Source organism: Pangasianodon hypophthalmus, chromosome 8, assembly GCF_027358585.1.
Source record: "Pangasianodon hypophthalmus isolate fPanHyp1 chromosome 8, fPanHyp1.pri, whole genome shotgun sequence".
Lineage (NCBI taxonomy): Eukaryota > Metazoa > Chordata > Actinopteri > Siluriformes > Pangasiidae > Pangasianodon > Pangasianodon hypophthalmus.
This window is the reverse complement of record NC_069717.1, coordinates 11,762,657-11,789,644: the sequence shown is the minus strand read 5'-3', so window position 1 is coordinate 11,789,644 and position 26,988 is coordinate 11,762,657. Positions and strand designations below refer to the sequence as shown.

General features: G+C 36.5%; 1 protein-coding gene across 3 annotated transcripts; it reads left to right on the top strand.

The window, feature by feature from the left end:
* Nucleotides 1-1,010: 1,010 nt before the first annotated feature.
* Nucleotides 1,011-25,545, top strand: slc38a5a (solute carrier family 38 member 5a). Of its 3 annotated transcripts, none has more exons than XM_026923529.3 (16): nucleotides 1,011-1,167; nucleotides 9,200-9,309; nucleotides 12,767-12,851; nucleotides 14,204-14,319; nucleotides 15,240-15,313; nucleotides 15,473-15,565; nucleotides 15,697-15,775; nucleotides 17,002-17,084; nucleotides 17,282-17,340; nucleotides 17,479-17,631; nucleotides 19,450-19,529; nucleotides 20,185-20,285; nucleotides 20,395-20,510; nucleotides 21,285-21,429; nucleotides 21,564-21,667; nucleotides 22,929-25,545. In XM_026923529.3, the coding sequence occupies exons 2-16, from the start codon at nucleotides 9,254-9,256 to the stop codon at nucleotides 23,028-23,030; spliced, it is 1,446 nt and encodes a 481-aa protein (XP_026779330.2). In that variant the 5' UTR covers nucleotides 1,011-1,167; nucleotides 9,200-9,253; the 3' UTR covers nucleotides 23,031-25,545. The 3 variants fall into 3 exon arrangements, with proteins under 3 accessions (XP_026779330.2, XP_053092300.1, XP_026779321.2); XM_053236325.1 differs by having other exon boundaries at nucleotides 1,024-1,151; XM_026923520.3 differs by lacking the exon at nucleotides 1,011-1,167 and adding an exon at nucleotides 7,297-7,658.
* Nucleotides 25,546-26,988: the final 1,443 nt, after the last annotated feature.

The following is a 26,988-nucleotide window of genomic DNA, read 5'->3' as shown; positions in this document are numbered from 1 at the left end:
TGTGTGGAAGAACTCTGTGTGGAAGAACAATGTGTAGAAGAACTTGAGTGGAAGAACTTGGAGTGGAAGAACTCTGTGTGGAAGAACTTGGTGTGGAAGAACTTGAGTGGAAGAACTCAGTGTGTTTTTTTTTTGTTTTGTTTTGTTTTTTTAGCATAGAATTAACAAATACACAAAAAAGAGGTAAACCAGCATTCATGCTAATGTCCTGAGGACATGAAGACGTTCTAATAATTTACTTAAAATGTATTTTTTAAAATTAACAATTAAGTCTGTAAGTCTTGTTAATTTGGATAACAGTGTTGTACTTTTAAACTTGTCGGTCAATATCATGAAATTAATGAAAATAAGAGGGAAATGAGGAAAAACTGATTTTTCTTCTTCCCACATTCTTCAAGAAATTCAGATGATTCAATTTCCTGTTGAACAGGTGACTTGTGGAATATTCCACCTAATTACCAAGGATGAATTTGTTCATTTAACAGGATTGGTTTATATATATACGATAGTTAAAGCATGAAAGGTTAAATAGATTCACAATGTAATGCAAAACAACACGAATTTGAAGTATTTTATTGATTCTATGTCAGTGTAAAGAGTAGGTATAGTGACTGGGACAGGTAAATATGCTGTTTTCTAAGTGCTTTGTTAATGTTTGAAACATATGCGAAGGTTGTTATGAAGGACACTTGACCTATGTTGAAAATGTCGTGTACTTTCACTTTATATACATATTTGTAAATGTAATAGTGGGATACAAACAGCAGCCCCAAACGCGGAATCACCCGGACTCTACTGACACAGAGGGTGGGAAAAACTCAGAGATGACGAAAACAGAAACTGGGTACTTTCGAAACTATATGTGAAATCCTTCCCAAGAACTGTTGTAATACATTCAATTAGCAGGGCAGCTGTGACCATACAATACATACAATACGGAAGTCGACGCATCTGCAGTCTTCCGGGGGCGGGGCTAACCGTCAGCGCGCTTTTTTTTTTCTTTTTTTTTTTCCCTTTCTTTCTTTCACCGCGTGGTTTACCATCCTTCAAGTTCATCCACATTATCTGTCTCTCTGTCCATTCAGGCTGGTCCATTCTCCATCACCAGAAAGTTATCCAAACACACAGGAAGCCTTGGACGTTAGCTTCAGGTCTGTTATAAGAAAGGTAAGGCCAGTGTGTTAATGAATTCCTTTAACAGCTTAGCAAAAAGGATAAAAAGCAAAACTTCTTCGAATAGTTGATTAGTCTTTTTTTTTATTAGTTAACACTTATTATGTAAATACTAGTGTTTTTAATTATTATTATTATTATTATTATTATTATAATTACTATAATGTTAATGTTAAATACATTTAATAGCTTGTTCACACGTCAGTCTCTCAGTCTCTATTTGGATAAATGTAGAGTTTTGTAAAGCTATAATCCTGTTTCTGCTTCTTGGTTTTTATTTATTTTATTTTATTTTATTTATTTATTTATTTATTTTGCTTTATTGTAATATTAACATTCTGTGTGTGTAATTTTTGGTGAATGAGAGTGTCTCCTTTGATGATTGGCTGCACGCGCTAACACTTCCGGGGAGATAATACATGTGTACATACGCGCGCGCACACACACACACACACACACACACACACACACACACACGTGCGTTCATCTTACTATCCTTGTGATAGTAATTATTACATAATTATTACCCTTAATATAACCCTAACCTTAATCTCAGTAACCAAAAGGAATAATAATAATAATAATAATAATAATAATAATAATAATAATAATAATAATTATTATTATTATTATTATTTAACCAAAAGAGGGTTCCTGGAGGACTAGTGACCACAGTGCTCTCGCTGCCGCGGCCTGGGTTCGATTCCCGGACAGGGAACCAGCTCCAGCCACTGAGGTTGCATGCAACATTGTGCTCTCAGTGCCGGTTCCAAGCCCAGATAAAATTGGGGAGGGTTGTTGTGTCAGGAAGGGCATCCAGTGTAAAAACTGTGCCAAATCAAATATGTGGACCAGTGATCCACTGAACAAGAACATTATTTAACCAAAAGCTGCAGTTTTTGTGATGGCCAAATGCCTCCACGAGGTCCAAACTGTTAGCTAATCCTCTCCTTGTGAGGACATTTGATCCCCAGCAAGATATAAAAACATTTCCACACGTCATTTGATTGTAGATGTAAATACATCTAGTTGATTTTCAGTGAATTTCTCCAGAATTAAGCAAGTGGCTTGTCATATCATTTCTGTGAAATTCCTATGAATTTTGGGGTAATTCTGGCCAGGTCTGTTATTCAGTCTATTGGCATGTGACATGTGAAACTTAGAGCTATAAGTTTCTAATGATATACACAGAGCTGCACTATATATTGTATACTTGCACATTGCACATAGATTAAAAATATATAGGCTATATATTTAAAAATAAATTCAACCTTAGGTTTCCTTGTCAAACAACTAAAGTTTCCATTACATATGGAGTGCTTCAACATCTTTATAAACTACAGGTGTCAATAAGAAATAGGTTTAACAGTTTCAAAGAATCCAGCCATGCTGTTGTAGGAACATTATAAAGTTCGCAGCATGAAAGCCACGTGTGCTCAGTGACTCGGCCTGCTGTTTCCACATTGACTCATGGGTAAAACCGTGTCTACATCCTGCTCTCTGACGACATTTAAAAACCATTACGTCATGTAGTTTATGATGAAAAAAAAAGTACACATGTGCTCCGCTCAGTACAGCCTGCGATCCAAACAGTCACCTCCTCAATTTCTCACACAACATATGAGTAAGAATTATAAGGAGGATGATGCCTGTAAGTCTAGATTTAATAGATATAGATCCTGAATAACTATTGTCTCATTCACTCCATCACTGTGTAGGTGTATTCTGTTTACTTTCTCTATCAGTTCTGTCAGAGTGTCATTTATCTTATGATAACTTGTCTGCTCTCATCGCTGTTTTTCCTCTCTCTTTGATTGAAGGCATACAAATGTATTAATTAAACATTTATTAGAAAAGCATACAACATGTAACACACAACGTGTTTATGTACATAACACATAACGTATGTTATATACATAACGTGTGTGTGTTACATATTATGTACATACAAGTATCATATGTATATATGTATATAATAAAGATGTTTTTCCTCTTTATAGTATAAACAGATACAACAGATAAGGACAGGAGTTCAATAAACAAACACTAACTCTGTATAAATAATGCACTATTGTATGCTAATGTATTAATTCATGTCATCTATAACACATTAGCAAAACTGGCTAAGTTACAACTCACTGTAGTCTATGGCGTATTGTAACTGTAAATAGTTCACATGGTAGATCTAAGTCTTTGACCATGATTAAGGTCATGATTAAAATATGCTGTTGCGTTTTGATTAAATCTAGGAACTTATTGGTAGTTAACGTTGTGTGTATTTCTAATACCTTACATATCTCCCAGTCATTGCCCATCCTCACCTACCTCTATCACATAAAAGTTACCCACCGTCAGATTGTGAGGGCATCTCCTGTGCACAGCTTGATTCAGGTCACCCCACAAATGTTTAGTTGGATTCAGGTCTGGGCTTTGGCTAGGCCATTCAAAAACATTGATCTTCTTTTGGTTAAGTCATTACTTTGTGGATTTGGATGTATGCTTTGGGTCATTGTCATGCTGAAACATAAAATTCCTTTCATCTTCAGCTTACTAGCAGACACCTGAAGGTTTTGCACTACAATCAACTGGTATTTGTAGCTGTTCATGATTCCCTCCACCTTGATAAAACCCCGAGTTCTGTCAGCCCTAAGCATGATGCTGCCACCACCATGCTTCACCAGGGAGAGTAAGGGCTGCAACAGCTGAAGGAAACTGCTGTCAGCCTTCTTTTGCATTCATTAGACATTGACAATTAGCTAGAGCTGCTTTAATCAACAGGGGAGTGAGTAATGCCACCCTGGTGCCATCCAGAGAGCACAGACAATTTTGCTGACTTGGCTGTGGCATCGTCAGTGTTTTGAACTCGATACCTCCAGACGATAGGGTGAATAACAGTTCTTCCGCCACTCAGGAGCCCACAAGCATGAAATTGAATGGTTTTTATACCACTGCGCTGTTGTGTTCTCGAATCTGATTGGTCAGAAGGTGTGATACATTTTCTATAACAGCAGTTCTTGACGATATTGCCTGCTGTATTTCAAATAACAGGTTTACGGTAATGCGCTTGTTCTAATAGGTTATTGTTACTATAGTAGCAGCTAATTCACAGGGACGTGTATGGCAGAAGTTGCATGTAGCCAAAATAAAAGAACCTGTATAATCATGAAGTTTTCTGTCTATTTATCATTTTTTGGAAGGAGTCTCCAGTGTCAATACTTTATAATAGTCAGAGGTGTAACTGTAACTAAGGTTTCAGACACACGAAAGTTTTCAGGACAGAAATCTTTTCACTTTATGGTTCCTCTGTTACATGACAAGCTGCATTATTTTGAAAGACTGTTTATAGCTGCGATAACATACATGATAACAGGAACAAACTTGTTTCATGGACTACATTGAATACAACAACAACATAAAAGGTACTATGCACCGTTCTTTAGTAAATATTAGGTTTGGCAAATTGCTGTGGTATTAGAGTATACATTAGACATTTATTATTAATTAGTAATCACCTTTAGAAAGGTGAATAAGCATTTAATGTTATTGCAAAAATACAATGGATATAAAAAGTCTGCACACCCCTGTTAAAATGGCAGGTTTTTATGAAGTAAAAGAACGATACTAAGATAAATCATGTCAGATCTTTTCTCACCTTTAATCTGCAATTGCAAAGTATACAAATAATGTGAAAAACAATCAGAAAGGTGAGAAATAGGGGAAAAATGGAAAATAAAAAAACTTTTTGGATTTGGATGTATGCTTTGGGTCACTGTCATGTTGAAAGGTGAAATTCCTTTTCATCTTCAGCTTACTCGCAGATGCTTCAAAGTTTTGCACTAAAATCAACTGGTATTTGTAGCTATTCATGAATCCTTCCACCTGGATAAAACCTACAGTTCTGGCTCTAGAAAAGCAGCCATAAAACATGATGCTGCCACCACCATGCTGCACCGTGGGTATGGTCTTTTGTTAATGTGCTTTTTTTGCACCAAACGTACCTTTTGGAATTATGGAATTATTATATCTTTTGGAATTGGTCTCATCAGACCATAACACATTTTACCACATGGTTTGGGGTGATTTAGTTGAGCTTGGACGTTTTTTGTGAGAAAGGGCTTCTGTCTAGCACCCTACCCCATAGCATGTGAAGAATGTGAGAGATTGTTGTCACATGCAGAGAGTAATCAGTACTTGTCAGATATTCCTGCAGCTCTTTTAATGTTGCCGTAGGTCTCTTGGCAGCCTCCCTGGTAAGTTTTTGTCTTTTGTAAATTTTGGAACGATGTCCTGTTCTTGGTAATGTCACTGTGGTGCTCCATTCTGTCCACTTGTTGATTATGGTCTTCATGGTGTTCCATGGTACACATAATGCTTTGGACATTTTTGTGTACCCCTCTCCTGATCGATTCCTTTCCATAGTGAAACCCTGTACAGGGGTTGTAAGCTCTTTGCGGACCATGGCTTCAGCAGTCACATGAAACCCAGAAGATGTCAAGAAAATCCTACAGAAACAGCTGATCTTTAGTTGGGTTAATCAGAATAATTTCACTGATGACAGCTGTATGATAATTACTTTTGAACATGAGATTGAATGTGATTGGTTCATTCTGAACACAGCCACATCCCCAAAATTTCCCTAAAATGTTTTCCACTTAATTTTTTTTCCATGGTAATTTCACATTGAGGGTGGGAAAAGTTCTGACATGATTTATCTTGGTTTCATTTTTGTTTCATAACAAAAACTTAGAATAACAAAGACTTTTTATATCCACTGTATAGATTTATCCAGGTGATGCTATGTCTCCACTGAGGACTGTTAACATTTTCTTAGAGTACAGAGCACTGCTGGTGTGTGTGTGTGTGTATGTGTGTGTGGCACCCGGAACAAAAGTTCATAGAGCCACGTGTACACACTCAGTTGACCATACACACAAACCCAACCGTCATTTGTAACTTTCATATAACCACTAATTATACACTGTGCACAAGGGCTTGTTATGAAAAGCACAAAAGATATCAGTTCACTTTAAAGTCATAGTGTTACAGTCGTATGACATACAGTACTGAATTGTTGTAACATTGAGATCAGTCACACTCCTTAATTATCCATTACATTGTTGTTCATCAGTTAATAATGAATCATTTGTATAATACTGACCTGAATTACGTCAATGTTTGGGGTGTGTTTTAATACTGATGAGTTGGCAGTATTTTATTACAGGGGGTAAAGTAAGGAATAATATACGATAGAGTGTGCTGTTATAGGAAATTCTACAAGGACAGGGTGTTGCATTTAAAAAAAAAAAAGGTCTGGCAGTGTCTGAAATTTTGTATTAACAAGCTATGATACTTGTGTAAAAGACAGCAATAGGAGGATGACAGAATGTAGTAATCATCTCAGGTCTACTGTTAGAGAGGATCTTCATCATATAATCTGACATGGAGAACATGTTACCACAGAGTCTGTTCGAAAAATTCAAATTCCAGTTGCTTTCATGTGATTTCAATATCTATAACAGTCTAATGAGGAATGACTGTAAGCTAATGAGCTGGTCACATGATCACATCAAAATTATATTTAGTCCTATTAGGAGTTACTATGCGCAGCACAATTATACGTTTATTATCCCAGCAAATTCAACCAGTTGTTTGTGCTTTATAATAAATAGTTCAAGAGATCAGATCGCATACAGAAAGCAATCTGCACTTTTATTTAAAAAATGAAAAATACATTTGACCTAGAATAAGAGAGATAATTCGATTAAAAAAAAAAAAAAAAAAAGCTAACAGATTTTCTGGTGGTTAAAGTTTGGGGTGTGTTTATGGCTTCACTGTACTAGGTGCACATGGTAACCTTCAAAAAGTCTGATCTCTTAATCTCATTACAAATGCTCCACAAACAACCAGGATGAAAACACACACACACACACACATATATACAACAAAACACACACATATCAGTACCAGGTACTCTCATATCATTTCATTCTATCTGTCTGTTGTTCACAGACAAAATCACTTACATGTGCACACATGCTTTTGTGGCTATTCTTTGTTTAAGTGTCTAGTAACAAACATGCACACACACACACACACACACCCCTTCCTTCCATACACGCTTGTATTAATCCTACGTCCTCTGCTGCGTTTGTGTAAAGACAGATATGAGGTGAAACATTACACTGCTGTATAGAGTGTGTGACAGATGGCACAGCAACCTACACAGACCAGAGGATTTTAATTTAAACTCTTGAAACACCGGCATGAAAGAAAGAAAGAGCGAAAGATAGAAAGAAAGATAGAAAGTACAGGAGTGAAGCTCTCAGCTGTGAGTTGTTCTTTCACTCTTGCATGAATCAGTTGTTCCTGGCAGGAGCGCTAGTGAGTGGTAGAGAAAGCATCAATAGCGACAGAGTCTTGCATCAGACAGGAACCACGCGCCCTCGAGACGGACCTGCTGCTACAATTTCTCTGCGTTTAGTGTGGTTAGTTGATATTTTCTTTTATCTTAAGCATAGATTTGAGAAAGGAACAGCACCTAGTGTTAAACCTGGTGATAAAAATGTAAAAAAATATATATATATATCTTAGTTTGATTGCAAGTGGATCTGCTTTGATGACTTAACAGTCTGTTAATCATTGAAATATATCCATGACAGCCACTTTTGCTTTTATCCAGAACTGAGAATAGTTTTGGCACAGCAAGGAATAATCTGCTTTATTGAACTGCTCTTTAAATAAGAGATTGTTATGTTATTATGTATGGATGTAAGAATATACTATCATATACTCTTTAAAGGACTGGTTTAAGATAAGCTCTTTTTTTTCACTTTTGAGTTCATGGATAAGTAATGTTTGCTCTTTTTGTTTATATTCATAATTTTCCATAGTAGGAACAAATGTGTGTTACTGTTTTTGGAAAACTTTATATCTGAGTTCGCTCGTATCTTTATTTGGTGTTTAAGTAATCAGAAGCATCTCCTTCTTTGGCGTCTTAGTGAAATTATTAGAAGGAATGCAGTATGACGCTCCAAACAAAGCCCTGAGTCATACACTGTAAACGGAAAGGAACGAATGAGAAACTAGGACCAACAGAAACGTACTGCCAAAAGCTGATTACTTCTGTCTGAGACTCTAAATTTCCTGCCCAACAAGCACACAGTTGGTCTCTGTGTCACAAATTCTTGATGTGATGTTGCTCAACATGTGAACTGAGTCATTTACAATTGCTACGTCTTGATCTTTATCTGTGCATAAATTCATATCTTGTGTTGTGTTTATTTTGTTACACACCAGGATACACATTCAAAATCTACGTGGTCATTCTCAGCCCAGTGTCTAATGTGAAGGAGGTGGGGCGTACTGTATGTCCACCTGCATTTGCATTACCGGTAGTTCATCTGGAGGCTTTTCCTTATTGTTTACAAATGATTAGGTGTAACTGTTTGTTCAGACTGAACCATATGTCAGAAACTAAACTGTATTTTTTATTGCAGTGAACATTTGGCTGCATTACAGAACTATATGGCACAGCCAATGTACTTAACTAGCTTGCAGTTACAGGAGGTTCAAGTAAAGAGACCAAGATGAAAACAACCAGCTTGTATGCAAATCACTGATACACACACGTGACTAGTTTATAGTAAAATTTCTACAACATGCATTATTTTTACTGCACGTTTACAGTCCTCAAATGCCCACACTAATAAGACCTAAATTTTGGGCACAGTCTTTGGTTTTAATAGGTTTCCGTCTTTTTTTAGTTTTCATTTTGGCACCGAAATCCACTGTTCAACATGTCCTAACAATGAACAATCCCAGGCCCCTTCTCTTTATGCACTAAGGATATTACATGTTTTTGTGAATGAGCACAAAGCTTGTACTCCAATCTGTCTGGCTGTTGGGATATACACGATTTTTTTTAGCGTGTTCTGATAGAGAACATTGAGCATGTGTTTTAAACATCCTGTAACTTGTATTAAATGCTTGTTTTTCCTTTTTTTTTTTGCATTTGCATGTTTTCCAGATATCATTTTCAGAGTTTGCCCTTAGAGGAGAGTCTCTATTCTTTCACTACACCATGGAACTTGATAAGATGGTGAACGGGCACTGTGAGAAAAGGATCGAGGAGGATGGGTATGTTTAAAGCTCTCATGTTCTGCTCAGAACACAACATGAAGCGCTCCACCTTTATTTCACTCCCAAGTAATACAACAAAGATGAATTGGCATTTTAAAGATATTCAGATAGTTGTTGGCTAGATTATGTAATGTTACACGAACACTGCTTGAGTAAGTTGCAAAGATTATTTCATAATTCGACATGTTACATTTTTTAAAGCACTTTAGATACATAGATCTCAACACTTTCACCTCACATTTAATTTTATTAGCTACGTTCACATGCACATCAAATTCCGTTTAAGGTCTATGTTCGGGTCGCAGCCATATTCCGAATACGATGTTTATATGCGTACAGGCATCAGAATATTCCTGTATACTTGGTTGTTGTAAGTATGCCTGAGTTGCCATTCCTAAATACCTAGCCTACAGCTAAGCATCTGTTAGCACCCACAATTCCTTGCGGACTGAGCATGCGCATATATCTCCTTTCAGTGGATTTTCTGAATAAGGTGTTTCCATTCCAAGGGTGGGGATCAGAATATTGTCTTAATCTGAATCGGACAATCGGATTGCATCGTTTAAATGACTCCGTACTAATTAGAATATTGCTAAATTCTGATTAATATCGGAATATTGATGTGCATGTAAACGTAACCACTGTAACACATCCCTGAATTGTGAAAAAAAGTAAATGAAAAGAATCATTTTAAGGGCAATATGTACACACAAAGGATTCAAAGAGCCACAGCTAAGACTTGCACAGAAATTCAGGAGACTTTACGAAGCATGACTGTGCACTTGATATAAATAGGCAGCTGGCTAATGAGTTTCACCTGAGGCTAATTAGTAACCATAGCAACCTCATGTTTGGGTCATTCTGACCCCTGTTGGACAGGTGTAGTATTACACTGAGCAGGCATGACTCAGCTAAAACCTTACTGCTGCTGCTCACAGGGCGAAGGGTTGGATTACATAAAATACTCCCGAAAATGATCTTGAAATGAAGTTAATCTGCTTTATTATATGAAACATTAGCTTTCATTGGTATTGTCATTAAGATAGGTGTAGTCTAACCCACAAAAGACATCTAAGCAAGTTATAGCACTTTTTAAAGGCGCAGTCTGTTATTTTATACCCCTGTACAAACAGAAGGACTATGATCATATGTAATGAAACACTGACGAGATTTCACCTAGTAGTTCCAACCAGTTTTTTAAAAGATACAATGCCAGTCAAAAGTTTTTGAACTCGCCGTCTTAACATTTCTTTTGTTAAACGTCAAGAAATGGGTTGAGATTAAATCTTCTGGTAATCTAAGTAAGATGTACTGTAGATAGACGCAATCTGAGAAATCATTATTAGAAACAAATAGCTAGATCTAACTGGAAAAGGCCAATCTGGATCACTCTAATTAGACATTTTCATCACACATAGCATCGTCATGCCATTAATATGAACACTGTCCAATGTACACTTCAAAACAAATATAGGTTTAAAGTCATTTTCAGTCTTACACTGCATCCCCAAACAAGTGCAATTTCACTACTAAAACAATTACAGCCAAGTGTGGACAGGGAATAAGTCTTTAAATGAAAGAAAAAAAAGGTTTAGGTATTTTATGGAACACATATACTGGACAAATAGTCAGCTAATAGTGGTTAAACTGTAATTAAATGGGGGAACAAAAACCTCCCCATGTTCAGAAACTTTTGACTGGTACAGTTCTAGAAACACTTTTAAATTGTACAAGCATTACAAAGTTGTTTTAGTGATTTCTTTAAAATATTAAGTGTAGCATTAACCTTATTACCTGTTTTTGAACATTGTGTAAGCAACCAGGAAATAGGAAATAAGGAAATAAGTTAGAAGGAATAATACTCAGTGCCATTATATTGTGTTAGTTGAAGTTAGAACATACCACTTTTGTCTAATTGTTATAAGTAAACTAAAATAACTTATAACAAAGCTTTCTTGTAAGCTTAGCTTATCAGGATGTTTACAGCTTTTCTAATCCACTTTCCTGGCTAATGTTAAAAATTATCATTGAGCAAGTAATCTCTATTTGAATTTGTGTGAATGTGTGTTTTGCGTGTGTGTGCACACGTTCTTGTTTGCTTTCACTGTTTTTGTTGAAACAGTTTCAGATTAGAGTGACCTGAACAAATCAATGATAAAATGAGAAACAAAGCCTAATAAAACATATTAGATTAGAATAGTTAGAATAGAATAAGTAGTTCACATTTTCAATAAAACCAATTATTTGAATCTAAGACAGATATACTAATAGAGATAGACTATACAGACATAATGTAGATAAAACTAGATTGTTATTCCTTTCACTTTAATACCTACACCTCTCTTTTAGCCAAAACTCTCACATATATCATGTTTCTGATAAAATCTCAGTGTGTCTACAGTTTCCATCTGTGATAAGAGAAGATGAATCATGTGATGTTTATTAATGTATCATCAAGAGTGGAAGGAAAGATACAGCTTCAGTGTTTTCTAATAAACTTTAGTGTAATCAGTTAGCATAAGCCTTAGATCATATGATCATATATTCTTAAAGATGAAAGAAAAAGTAGCCAGCCTCGTCAAAAATGATTTAAATTATTATATTTTAAATTATGTACTAAATTAGGTCACCCTAATTGAGGAATTTGTAGCTGTTCTTAACTAGTTGGGAAGATATTTTAGCTAGCTAGTTAATGTTAATTGCTAGATCCCTAGCTGATATTGGTGGCATTGAGTATTAAGAGGACGTGACTGGCAAAAACCCATAAAAGCACAGCTACACTGTCACTGTCATCCCTACAATAAAGCATGGTGGTGGCAGCATCATACTATGGGGTGCTTCTCAGGAGTGGGGATGGGGAGACTGGTCAGAATTGAGGGAAGGATGAATGTGGGCAAATAAGAGATGCTCTAGTTTGCATACAACCTCAGAGTGGGGCGAAGGTTGAAAATGAAGCATACAGCCAAGACAGTGCTGGAGTGGCTTTAGGACAAGTCTCTGAATATCCTCGAGTGGCCCAGCCAAAGCCCAGATTTGAACTCCATAGAACGTCTGTGGAGAGGCCTTTCAAAAATTCAATTCAAAAAACGCAATTCAAAAAGCGCCCCATCCAATCTGACTGAGCTTGAGAGGATCTGGCAGAGTGGCAGAAACTGCCCAAATCCTAAATTTCAGTTTTTGCTTTTTTAATAAATTTGCAAGGGGTACAAATACTTTCCCAAGCCACTGTATATTATCTGAAAACAGCTCTGTGTCATGGTAAATACTTTGTAAACATTGTGCAGTAGGATCATAGCATGAAATAATGGGTGGTAGAATGTAGCTGTAAAACGTACAATAAAAGGTGGAAGGAAACATATCACTTGCTAGAAAAAAAAAACTTATTTCTTAATCTGTACTTCCCTTCTTTTTTCTGAGCATTGAAAAGGCATGTACTTTGTTGTTTGATTCCTAGGTTTGATGCCCTGGAGAACATGCCTGAGAGAGAAGAGTTCCTACCCAAGAAGACTGATGGGAAGAAAAAAGCTGAGTTTACAGATGTAAGTATTATGAAGTGTGCACAGATTCTCACATAATCTATCTAACATTGGTTATAGGTCTATTTGGAAGTGTTCAAACTTTTGTCAGGGGTGCCAACATTTATGGTTTAGCTATAGCATTTTATGATTTTTGACCCTTGGCTACAATGATATAGGAGACATGTGAAAATTACACTTTTCTGTTATTTCAACTAAAACAGCGGTCAGACCAAAATTTGCTCACACAAGCCAATTCAGTGAAAGAGAAAGGACACAGGATGTGAAAGACACATGTTTGCGGTTAATTTAGCTTTATCTAGGTGAACTTTGACCAACCTCAGCCTTGTGAGCCAATAGAAAACAAAAGGAGCGAGTATTATGTATATCTAGGTGACTAACAGGTTGTTTAGTGAAGCGTACGGTTAAATGTGCTGTGAATCACCATTTAATATTTTCTTTCAGTATATATTGTATAGGGTCTATTTCATAATTTTCTTGTATTTTGTTTGAATATTTCCTTTCAGTAATAAGATATTGGTTGAAGTCTGCATAGGACATGCACTTATGTTAATTTTGTAACAGTTGTGTAAAGTAAGTTTATACACTTAATTGGGTATGCATAAATACAAGCATTTTTGAAAATATCAATTCAACCAATACATGTTTTATCATTTACGCTGTTAGCATGGAGCTGTGCAGTCCACTGAAATACAGTAGTATTTCAGTTTTTGTGGTAAAATTCAGTTTTTTCTCTCTGCCTGCTAGGATTTTCTAGTTAGCAATGTTGTGTGTAGCCTGTCTGTAGCTTTTTTAGGTTTACCTTTACAGATTGCACAGCACATCTGGTAGCATAAAGTGTGTTTAATGGAATTGTATATAGATAAGCAGCAGGTTTGAATTAAGGAAGTTGTATAACAGTACTCTTACTTTCCATAGCAAGAAGGTAACATTTGTTATGTCTCATGTCTCAAATTTCATGCTAAGTCTTTCTCTAGATGTGTTGTGAAAATTAAAGTCAACTTTCAAGGCGAAATGTTTACACAGTTCACAAATTACTATGTAATTTTATTTATTTATTTACTGTGGGATAGATTTGTTCCTAAATGAAAAGGGGTCTAGAAAAGGTAGACAGGATCACATCCATTTATAATGAGACTTTATAGAGTAAATGTGATTAGTGTGACTGTAAGAAAGGGTATTTTTTGACACTGCTGATGTGCTTAAATGTGCCTTGTGATTTTTTGACGTCATTTTAAAAATTGAATTTTGGTTGGCAAAGCAGGAACATAATGACAGGAGCTCCTCTTGGGATTTAAAAATAATCTGAATGTGTCCTGGTATTACTAAATTCTATGCTTTTTTTTTTTTAACAGTTTGTGGGGAAGACGTCATTTGGGATGTCCATCTTCAATCTCAGTAATGCCATCATGGGCAGCGGCATTCTGGGTCTAGCATACGCCATGTCCAACACTGGCATTATCCTCTTTCTGTGAGTCACAATGTCATTTACAATGTGTATATGTGATGTGTGGAATATTCTTATCTAATTGTAATTAATAGTCATTGCCCAGAATACACACAAGTGTGTAAAGCCTTGAATAATGACTAGAACAGGATTAACAATCACTGCTCCTGTGTATTATACAGTTTGTCCAAATTCTACATCAGAAAGTGAGAACGTTTCTATTCCCAGTGCAATGAAAGAATGTTAGTGTCTGGAGTTGGGGTGCTTTTATATTTAGCTCAGTTAAGTGTTCCCATGCCATCGAATTTGAGTCTCAGTTAAGTAAAGGTTGGATATAAGTGTGTGTGTGTGTGTGAGAGAGAGAGAGAGAGAGAGAAAGGAGGGAGGGAGGGAGTCATGTGGGTTCTTTCCATGAAACAGCATCCGCCTTAGACGTATTTAGATCAGACTGTGTGACGTGTCATTCCACATACTCTAGGTACAAGATTTACAAGATTTCTTTTTAAAGGAGAATGCCATTACAAAGAACCTTATGGGAAGAAATGAAAGAAAGAAGCATTTCTGTTTTAAATTGTGGTTTAACAATTTGTGAGCATTTGCAAATATTTCAGTACTGCAGTTCAGTAAAATCACAGGCAACAAAAAGTTAAACAATACAGTATGTACTCTTGCAATGCGTTTACATTCATTTTCATTGTCATGGCTATGAGCTGGTAGCATACAGCAGTGTAACCCAGAGCAGAGTGTGGCTCAGGAAACAGCTCAACTTCAGATGATGCCTAATGCTGCTAATGAGATTACAGGGCAGATTTATGCCTCACATTGTTGGTACATTTGGTACTGAGAAACTATAATGCCAAATAGATCAAATTCAAAAAGGCACCATGGCTGGTGAACTCTGGAAATTGACAAACCGTTTCTCTTGTTTGTTGCTGTTGCTGTAGAGTTCTAATCAGCCTCATTGCTATTTTGTCTGCGTACTCCATCCACCTGCTGCTGAAGAGTGCTGGAGTGGTCGGTAAGACATCAGACCTCAAATGAGCATTTACACCAGTTACAGATCATGTAATCATTATAATCCTTATGATTTATGCAGAATCTGACATTTTCCAGTGATTTTTATTGAATTATATAATATCATCATACCATCATGCAATTTGTATCTTTGTTATTTTAGGGATTCGTGCATATGAGCAATTGGGCAACCGTGCGTTTGGAACACCAGGCAAAATTATAGCAGCCTGTGTTATAACCATTCATAACATTGGAGGTAAGATTGAAGAGATTAAAAATATTTGGAATTGTCAACTTACCTAAGTAGCGATGCATATGTACAGTAGTGAAAGCTTTACTCATTTCACATGATGGTGCTTTTGTTTTTTTCTCTTTGTTGCCCTATAGCCATGTCCAGCTACCTCTTTATTGTGAAGATGGAGTTGCCGGCTGTTATAATAGGCCTGTTGGACAAAGACACAAAGTCGTAAGAAGTTTTCTTTCTTCTATTTCTTATTCACATCATTACCATGAAAAAAAAGGTGCCTTCTCACCTATTTCTCCATTTACTGGGTGGGAATCATTACGTTTGGTTCTTAGATGGTTGGTTTGGTTTCACACTACATATAAGTAAATGAACCAAAAAGCAATAAAAAACATTGGCCGAGGAGTGTGTAAGGCTGAAACACCTACTCATAAAACTTTCATTCATTTGCAGAAATACAGACTGAAAAAGGTAAACAGATTTGCACTGTGCGCACAGAAATCACAAGAATCACTATCAAGTACGGAAAACACGCTAAATAAGTGAATAGATTATTATATAAATACATTTTTTATATAAATATAAATGGCATTTCTGCAGCACTACAGCTCTGTGCATTATTTTGTATAACAGCATAGGTAGTTCCGGCTGTAACATGAATAATAAGTTAATATTAATGCTCCCCTTCTAATACGTGATTGTTTCTGTAGTAACAGCTCATAGACAGGAACTCATAAGGTGGACTAATAGTGAATAGATTTTAAAACAACGTATTTTAACAAAGTATGATGTGGTGAAGTTTTTTTGTTAGGAGATATTTATTTAACATTTATAGATGGAGTCTTGGTTGTAAGTGCTTTCACTTTTGGTTATGTTTTTGTTTTTTTTCCATTTTTTTGGTAAAAATGACAGACTGCACTTTGTGTGTGTGTGTGTGTGTGTGAGAGAGAGAGAGAGAGAGAGAGAGAGGCTGGTGAGGGAATGACTATTTATTGCGAGTATAACGTAGGTGAGAACAGGAACTAACTTGTCTGTCGGATGTTCCACACTTTTAAGTCTAACTATACACTGTTAAAATGGGCAGCATGTCCTCCATTAATAAATTAAACATTGTAATTGTTTGGAAATTGCTGGGGTATAAGCGGAATAACACACTCCAGCCTGTGCTGTTATACAAAAATAATGCACTTCGTGGGGTAGCTTCATGTTGCATCACACACCTGGTGTGTATTGTTTTCATATAACCAACCATTTCTTCAACCAAATGTTTCATGTTTCATGAAATGTAGTAGTGTATGATAGTCAACAAAAATTTTCATGGTTTGATAAACGGTTTAATAAATCATCTAATTGTGAATTTGGATATCTAGTAATACTAATAATAATAATAGTGTGCTTGCTTTGTTTTGTTTTTCTCAACCACCATTCTTTTGTGTGTGCCCTGTTAGAGAGTGGTATGTGAATGGAAGCTATCTCATCGTCATCGTCAGTATCTGTATAATCTTACCGCTTGCCCTCATGCGCCATCTTGGTACGTCAACCCTCCTTTTTCCTTCTTTCTCATTTTTTCCCCCATCATCATATTTCATAATCATTCCTACTTACAGAGACACTTAGAGTGTTTTAAATCCTTCGTCTTACAGAAGGATTGTCATAATGAGCTCTTAATATTGGTTATTGGTGCTGTAATTTGCATATTTACATCATGCTGTAATATATCACTTTCAGGGTATCTTGGCTACACCAGTGGTTTCTCGCTCACATGCATGTTTTTCTTCCTCATATCTGTGAGTCCAGTTCATTTATCCATTCATACCTCTGTTCCTCCACCGCAGTCTAATAAATAAGTAGTCTGAAAAAGTTTAATATAAAGTGCCTTTTATATAATTCCTTATAAATAAATTTCTTCGTTCATGGTCCAATAGGTAATCTATAAGAAGTTTGTCACCGCGTGTACACTGGAACACTCCAGCATCAGCACCAACACCACCACTTCGCCTCTTCTTGCCACTACACACACCCATGCTGATTACACAAACAACACCTGTGAGGCAAAACTGATCACCCTCACGCCACAGGTAAGAAATGCCGCTTTCTGTTGCATGTACAATAATGAAAAAGAAAATCAGCATTAAGTCCCCAAGTGTTTATACTTCCAAAAATCATAAATAAAAGATCAAGACACATAAATAACATATTGTACTTGTATTGTGGCACCCTGAATCCAAACTGATTCAGGCAGGGCCTATAGATTCCTACATCTAGTATTATTGCTAGTCGTACTGGTAGTAGCAGTGGTAGTAATAGTCATAGTAGTTGTAGCTGTATTAGTAGTAGTAGTAGAAATATTAGTACTGGTTGTAATAGCAGTGGTAGTTGCAGCTGAAGTAGTAGTGGAAGTAGTAGTAGTGGTCGAAATAGTAGTTGTAGTAATAATATTAGTACTGGTTGTAATAGTGGAGGTAGTTGCAGTTGTAGTAGTAGTGAAAGTAGTAGTAGTGGTCAAAATAGTAGTAGTTGTAGTAATAATATTAGTACTGGTTGTAATAGTGGAGGTAGCAGTATTAGTGGTTGTTGTTGTAGTATTCATAGTAGTAATGGTAGTAGTAGACGTAGTAGTAGTCATGGTGGTAATAGTGGTCGATGTAGTAGTAGTAGTAGTAGTAGTAGTAGTGGTTGCTCTTGTAGTAGTGGCAGTAGTAGTAGTAGTAGTAGTAGTGGTTGCTCTTGTAGTAGTGGCAGTAGTAGTATTAGTAGTGGTTGCTCTTGTAGTAGTGGCAGTAGTAGTAGTAGTGGTTGCTCTTGTAGTAGTGGCAGTAGTAGTAGTAGTAATAGTAGTAGTAGTAGTGGTTGCTCTTGTAGTAGTGGCAGTAGTAGTAGTAGTAGTGGTTGCTCTTGTAGTAGTGGCAGTAGTAGTAGTAGTAGTAGTAATAGTAGTAGTGGTTGCTCTTGTGGTAGTGGCAGTAGTTCTAGTAGTAGTAATAGTAGTGGCGGAAGTAGTCATAGTAGAAGTCATGAGTGTGGTAACGTAGTAGAAGTAGTAGTAGTAGTGGTTGTACTGGTTGTTGTGGTAGTGGCAGTAGTAGTAGTAGTAGTAGTAATAGTAGTAGTGGTTGCTCTTGTAGTAGTGGCAGTAGTAGTAGTAGTAGTAGTAGTAATAGTAGTAGTGGTTGCTCTTGTGGTAGTGGCAGTAGTTCTAGTAGTAGTAATAGTAGAAGTCATGATTGTGGTAACGTAGTAGAAGTAGTAGTAGTAGTGGTTGTACTGGTTGTTGTGGTAGTGGCAGTAGTAGTAGTAGTAGTAGTAATAGTAGTAGTGGTTGCTCTTGTAGTAGTGGCAGTAGTAGTAGTAGTAGTAGTAGTAATAGTAGTAGTGGTTGCTCTTGTGGTAGTGGCAGTAGTTCTAGTAGTAGTAATAGTAGAAGTCATGATTGTGGTAACGTAGTAGAAGTAGTAGTAATAGTGGTTGTACTGGTTGTTGTGGTAGTGGCAGTAGTAGTAGTAGTAGTCATGATTGTAGTAGTGTAGTAGAAGTAGCAGTAGTGGTTGTTGTCATGGTAGTGGCAGTAGTAGTCATATTAGTAATGGTAGTAGTAGTAGTAGTGGTTGTTGTCATGGTTGTAGTCGTAGTAGTAGTGGTTGTAGTTGTGGTAGTGGAAGTAGTAGTCATAATAGCAATAGTAGTAGTGGTTGTAGTTGTGGTTGTTTGCTGTAGTAGTGGTTGTTGTGGTAGTGGCAGAGGTAGTCATTAGTAGTAATGGTGGTAGTAGTAGTAGTGGCTGTTGTTGTAGTAGCAGTAGTAGTGGTTATAGTCGTGGTAGCAGTAGTTGTGATAGTAGTAGTTGCATTAATCGTACTATACGGAAGCTGATGAGCTGTTTACATTGTGTTATGCAGGCTGCGTATACCATTCCTATTCTGGCTTTCGCTTTTGTGTGCCACCCTGAAGTGCTGCCCATCTACACGGAACTGAAAAAGTATGTTTTTATTTATGGGTCACATATACACACACTTTAACTACTTAACAATTCACCTATGTCATGTATTTAATAACACTTTACATTAAGGTTCTCTTACCTAGCAATTATTGAATGCATTACTTAACATTAGCAAGTGTAAAACCTAATATTAATAAACCATGAGTAATGTTAACAAAGTAAGTTAAAACATGTATTAATTGCCATTTGTTTAAATGTTAATGAAATATACCTGCACTGAATGTTTATTCAATTCATGACTAAACATAAGTCCACAAAATCAGCTAAAGATAAATTACAGCATATTGCTAAATGCCGATAAGCTTCTGAACTCTGGTCTCCAGATGTAAATATTGAAGGTTGCTTTGGGTTCAGCTCTGAATTTTTCCAGTTGACAAACATGTTACTTAAGGTGTTAATTGGTCATATTGTTCACTGTGGACTTAATTTTATTAATGGATGGTATGAACATTAATGAATTGCATGGCTTGTTCATGTTAGATAGAGTGTTAAATAATGTCAGTTAAGGGAACCTTAATGTAAAGTGTTACCTGTTATTTTTTTAAACAATAAAGGGATTATTTTATGTTGGTTGCTAATGAATGTCTTTGATTTTGTCTGTATGTGTGTATATTCTGTCATTCATCAACACCAGTCCAACTAAGAAGCGCATGCAGAATGTGGCTAACATCTCCATACTGGCCATGTTCATCATGTACCTACTAACAGCCATCTTTGGCTACCTCACTTTCTATGGTAAGCATGTGCTGGTGATGTAAAATAAAACTATATTCAGGGTTTATGTATGAATATAGACTCGAAATGTGCTGTATACACTCTGAGACCTTTGTGTGTGTGTGTGCAGGTAATGTGAAAGATGAACTCCTGAAGAGTTACAGCACCAATGACACAATGATGCTGTGTGTGCGCCTGGCAGTGCTGGTGGCTGTCACCCTCACTGTGCCTGTTGTTCTCTTCCCGGTAAAATACACACACAAACAGCCACACAAACTCACACATTAGCTTTTCTATCAATGGCTACGTTCGCATGCACATCAAATTCCATATAAGATCTATATTCAGGTTGCAGCCATATTCCGAATACGATGTTTATATGCGTACAGGCATCAGAATATTCCTGTATACTTGGTTGTTGTAAGTATGCCTGAGTTGCCATTCCTAAATACCTAGCCTACAGCTAAGCATCTGTTAGCACCCACAATTCCTTGCGGACTGAGCATGCACATATATCTCCCTTAAGTGGATTTTCTGAATAAGGTGTTTCCATGCAACAAATTTCTGCTTAAAACAGGTATATTCCAGTGGTGGGAATCGGAATTTTGTCTTAATCTGAATCGTGCAATCTGATTGCGGCGTTTACATGACTCAATACTAATTAGAATATTGCCAAATTCCAATTAATATCGGAATATTGATGTGCATGTAAACGTAGCCAATGTGAGGACCTTCCACTGACATAATGATTAGTGTAGCCAGTTAACTAAGTCTTCACCTGACCATAAACAATTGGCCCTTTTAGTTTTCTAGTAAAAGCTATAAAAGCGCTGTATTTTTTGAGGACATTAAACATTATCTTGTCTTTATGGTGAGATATGATCCTTTTTGGTCCCCACAAAGGTCTATTAGTCTGGAATGCTTTAAATATGAGAGAATTCTGTCATTTCTTTTTTTAAACAACAGTGTGCATTCTGTGTGTGTGTGTGTGTGTGTGTGTGTGTGTGTGTGTGTATTCAGATCCGCCGTGCTGTGCAGCAGCTGCTGTTCCCTGATAAACCTTTCCACTGGGCTCGCCACATCGGCATCGCTGTGATTCTCCTCATCCTCGTCAACCTACTCGTCATCTTCGTCCGAGACATCAGAGAGATCTTTGGTGTCATCGGTGAGCTTTTCCAGCATTTATAACTGTAAAAAGGCTGTGTTTAAAGGCTGTTAACATAGTGAAAATATTAATAATGATAATGGTGCAGGGCTAACACAAAGTAAACTCTTATTTGTTGTTGTTTTTCCTCCCAGGAGCCACATCAGCACCCAGTCTTATTTTCATACTGCCTGGAATATTCTACATCCGCATCGTACCTGAAGAACAGGAGCCACTGAAATCTCGGTCAAAGATCCAGGTAAACATACTGTACTACCACTATCGCTCTACACAGGACCACATGGCTGGAACATGAATGATGAATGGTTATGTAACCCCTACGTTCTGTTTTGGTCAAATGCACACATTTTACAGAATATTGTTATTTTACAACACACATATTTATGATATATGCTATAAAATGGTAAAAAAAAAAAAAACATTTTAAATCAGAAGGGAAAACTCCAAAATATAAGAGCCATTATTCATCAGAATGATTAAGTCGAGTGATTGAAGAACAAGTATACACAGATTTCACCATGCTTGTGTTTTATGCGTGTAAATTACAGTTAAATTTCTTTTTAACAGCCTTCAAAAAATGTTTTGATTTGCAGTTCAATCCTCAAATCAATATCAACAGCATTGTTAATAATAGCAAGTATAGTGTGTAGAGTAGTAGCCTGTAAGTATTAACAATAAAAAATAATTCATCTGGAAGCATGGGAGGCACAGACGTGGGTCTTTATCAGCTTATTGGTCCTTCAGTTGAGTAATAGACACATTCGCATGAAGCAATGATGTGGATATTCACACACACTTCACCTTTGTGTGTGAACATCGTCACTTTCTTTGAGGTTATTATATTATTTCATATCACCACTAAAACACTCCAGAGGCAGTTTTCTTAATTTTGATAGTCTGATTTTCAATGTGTGGTTAATTCCTTTCAGCGTTTTGTTTATATAATTTGAGAATTTGTTTATTGGTTTAGGATGGAAACTTGACTCGAATTAATATTGACTTCAATTAAATCTGTTGTATTTGTACTAAAATTTTATTTTCAGCAACCTCAGACAGAAGCATCTCTAATTCAGCTTCACTGAACATTTCTTTCACTGACCTTTTCTTCACTGAAAATTTTTCCCTTCTCCATTTAGTTGTTTCTCCAGGTCTTAGATAACTGTAGCCGACTTTTCTTTTATTGGCTTAAAATAAATTCCAGCCGGCATAAATGAAGGCATATTTTATGTAAATTAAATACAAGCGTACATGAGGGTAAATTGGGATGAGACGACCTATGACAAATTCCAAAATCTTACATTTGGCGCCTTTAAAGGTTCCAAGACTTCTTATATGATCTTAAAATCTAAGTGTGTTAGATTTGGAAAAAAATCATTTTGTCTGTAGGACATTTGCGAAAATGTTACAAAACACTTCTATAGCTCCACCATGCTAGTCTTCTCACTCACCTGAGTTACGTCTTAAATGTTTATATTTGTTTATATTTTTTTGTCCTTCAGGCAGCCATGTTTGCAGCTCTGGGCTTCATCTTCATGGTGATGAGCATTACCTCCATCATCATACAGTGGGTAACTGGGGGTAATACAGTGGGAGGACACTAACAGACATGAGGACAGCAGAGCAGTAAGGATGCACACAGAAGCACACACACTTTCCATCACTTACCATCAAACACGTGGACCTCTAAAACCGAGCGTGCTGCAGCCCACGAAAAGACCACGAGACATCGCTGTAAAACATGCTCTGTGAAGACTTTACCGAAGACTCATGTTATCTTCATATAAGAATCCTATAATCTACCACCACTATAAATACGGGACCTGATGCCTGGATGGATGGATGGATGGATGGATGAATGGATGGATGGATGACAGCAAAATGGATGTCATACATTCAGGAATTCTTATATTTCAAAGTGTACGCATTTCATTCCAGTTTTATTTCAGTAGCTTAACATAGGATTTATTGGAATTGTGAGGAGAAACAACACTCTAACAGTGCTCTAACACTGCGACACCCTTACAGTTACCTTTTTTTTTTTTTAACCCATTTATGCTCATACTGGAATTTTTGTACTGTATTCTTTGGTCTAAAAGGCTTATTTTTAATAGTGAATAGTGAATTTTAAACATGTTTATTTTATAAGTTACCCTTCTGGACCGAAGAACAACTTAAAGACCAAAGACAATTACTAAAGACCATATTACAACAAGAAAATGAAAACTACATGGTGTTAAAATAAAAGATGGAGCCCAATTGAGTTGAATTTGGAAAAAAAAGTTAGACTGAAATAATATAGGGGTAGTTTAAAGGTTAATAATGTGGGCTTTTGGGGAGAATTAAAAAAAAAAAATCTTCTATAATATTAGAGGTATAAAACATGAGAGGTAATATAAAATGTAAAATATTGGTTACATATCATCTCCATTGCCAAAGTTGTGAACTAGTGTGTTTTACATCACAGTGGAATGTTTGAAGAGCAGATTGTCATTATGCGAGCTGCATATTGGCATCTTCAGAGGTCATATTTGTTGAATCTGCTGAGTGTATATATATGTTGTAAATTGTGTAAGAGAACTAAGTGCAAAGATAATAAGCGGATATTTCTATGATGTGTGTGTTTTCAGTACATCTTGATGCGCAGAGAGGCTGCATATCTCAGAACTGAATTTAATTATTACAGTGCATGCAGATTTTACTGACTTTTCTATTTACACAAAATTTAGTACGGAAACAGAGGTTACACTAATTTCTGTAAATGCCGGTTCTTTACTCACATTACTCTTGCAGATTACTCCTACTCATACTCCTGCTCCTACTCTGTAAAGCAACATTTCTGTCTTTATCTGTGGTTATACTCGTTTTTACTCTAATGCATTTTTTATTTGAGGTCTTCTGACCTAGCTTGTGAGAAAATGAGTTTTTTACAGTTTCAGTTACCTGTGTAGGTTTTAACAGTGGCCCTGTAACACAGGGAATGTTGGGTAATGCTTTATGTGAAGGACTATTGACCACAGTATAATATAGTAAGGTATATTTCATCATTTTCTATGATATACAGTTCATTTGAAACATTTATGAAGCAATTCTATTTTCTATTTTTTGCATGCAGAAACAAGTCACATTTCAATGCCTCGTTACCCCAAAAGTTAAAATGGGTAACATCCTGTTTAACAAATTACGGACATTATGACAGCCAAAATCTGATTACAGAATGAACTGATTAGGTTTACATTTGAGCTGGATAACACGGAGCTGCCCAGCCATTTGATGAAAGCGTGACATTCACTGTGCGAGAAAATCACACTTGGTGAGCAAGGTTTGTTTAGATGAGAGCATGTTTAGGCAGATCGACTTTGTAAACTGGCTCTTACCCAATATGATCTTTGCCGGAAGAAAGCCTAGGCAAGATTAAAAAATAAATAATACCAGTTGCATGTCATTGTGGTGAAGTATATTTACTGTTTTGTAAAACTTTTGTAAAAACGAGAATTCAGAATTCAGCTGCAGTGATATCCAACAGGTTTCTTAAACCTCCATACAAATGACTTCTGAGGAATTACACTCCTGTAAAAAGGTGTGCACTTTTATTTTGTCACCTTCTGGTTATTTTATCAACAGATGCTGAACATTCATTTCCTCATGCATGTTTTGTTTCTCTGTATAACCAGTTCTGAAGTGCTGTGTACTGTAGGTCATGTGAACAGTATTGACCCATTCAACCAGAGTGTTGCCAAATATTATAATGTCTGGACTAAAAAGATTTTATATAAATTTTTTTATAAACCTTTCACAACATGGACCAAACTTTTATTGCATGAATTTGTGTAAAAATATGAAAATAAAAATAAGTTATTTACTTGTAAATACTTTTCATGCTGGGTCTGCATTTTATATCTAAACATTCAAAGTCTAAAAATATATCTAAATGTAGTTTACCATCAAACTACAAGATGATTTTTTTCAAAAATTCTACTTGATTGTTAAAAGTGCCTAAAGCAAAGTCATTTATGTGAATTAATGTATATATTTACATTGGGGGAAAAAGATCTTATGTGTAATTAGTTAATTTGGCGCTTGTCATTTTCTTCAATAAAGTTGGACTGAGGTAAAGAAGCTTTATTTGGATTGGAGAGTTTCTCTTTTTTTAAGTTTAATGATCCTCCAGTGTTAATCACATGGGTTCATTTATAAAGAGGTGGTGTTCACCACTTTTCACGTAAACTGATATTTTATGTTATTAAAAATAGGAACTGGGAGAATTTACACTCACCATCCACTTTATTAGGAACACCTGCACATTCATGCAGTTAACTAATCAGCCAATCATCTGGCAGCAGCACATTGCAAAAGATCATGCAGATACAGGTCAAGAGCATCATGCAGATACAGGTCAAGAGCATCATGCAGATACAGGTCAAGAGCATCATGCAGATACAGGTCAAGAGCATCATGCAGATACAGGTCAAGAGCATTCTGATGTTTGATGTAATGTTCACATCAAACATCAGAATGAAGAAAAAGACTTTGATGACTTTGATCGTGGCATGATTGTTGATACCAGAAGGCCTGGTTTGAGTATTTCAGAAACTGCTGATCTCCTGGGATTTTCACACACAACAGTCTCTAGAGTTTACACAGAAAATCAATAAACATTGTGTGAGCGACAGTTCTGTAGGTGGAAACGCCTTGTTGATAGGAGAGGAAAGTAGCCAGATTGGTTCAAGCTTCCAGTAAAGATATAGTAACTCAAATAATCACTCTTTATAACCGTGGTGAGCAGAAAAGCATCTCAGCATGCACAAAAATGAGGTGGATGTGCTACAACAGCAGAAGATTACATGATTACAAGCCATGAACAGGAATCTGAGGCTATCATGGGCACAGACTCACCCAAACTGGACAGTTTGAAGATTAGAAAAAAAAAATCACCTGGTGTTTCTCCAGTCTTCAACTGTCCTGGAACCTGATGTGGTCTTCTGCTGTTGTAGCTCATCCACCTCAAGGTTTGATGTGCGTTATGAGATGCTGTTCTGCTCTCCATATTTGTAAAGAGTGCTTATTTGAGATACTATAGACTTCCTGTCAGTTCATACCAGTCTGGTCATTCTCCTCTGATCTCTCTCATCAACAAGGTGTTCCAGCCTGCAGACCCTCCGTGTTTTTCGCACCATTGCGTGTAAACTCTAGAGACTGTTGTGTGTGAAAATCCCAGAAAAATCCCAGAAAATCACAGGTTCTGAAATACTCAAACCAGCCCATCTGGTACCAACAACCATGCCACGGTTACAGTCACAGAGATCCCACTTTTTCCATTCTGATGTTTGATGTGAACATTAACTGAAGCTCTTGACCTGTATCTGCATGAATTTTTGCATGTGCGCTGATGCCACCTGATTGGCTTAGATAACTGCATGAATGTGCAGATGTACAGGTGTTCCTAATAAAGTGGATGGTGAGTGTACATCTCTGTGGTAAATAGACGAAAAGGGGAAACAGCAAGTCCTGTGCAGAAACTAAAGGAAGTACATTGTTAGCAAACTCATTAGACCACACATC

Excerpts from the sequence above, each read along its gene's own strand:
- slc38a5a (XM_026923529.3), top strand. The coding sequence starts at position 9,254 with ATGGAACTTGATAAGATGGTGAACGGGCACTGTGAGAAAAGGATCGAG. Across the intron at positions 15,566-15,696 it reads AACCATTCATAACATTGGAG|CCATGTCCAGCTACCTCTTT; the intron begins GTAAGATTGAAG and ends GTTGCCCTATAG. Across the intron at positions 19,530-20,184 it reads ATCTACACGGAACTGAAAAA|TCCAACTAAGAAGCGCATGC; the intron begins GTATGTTTTTAT and ends CATCAACACCAG.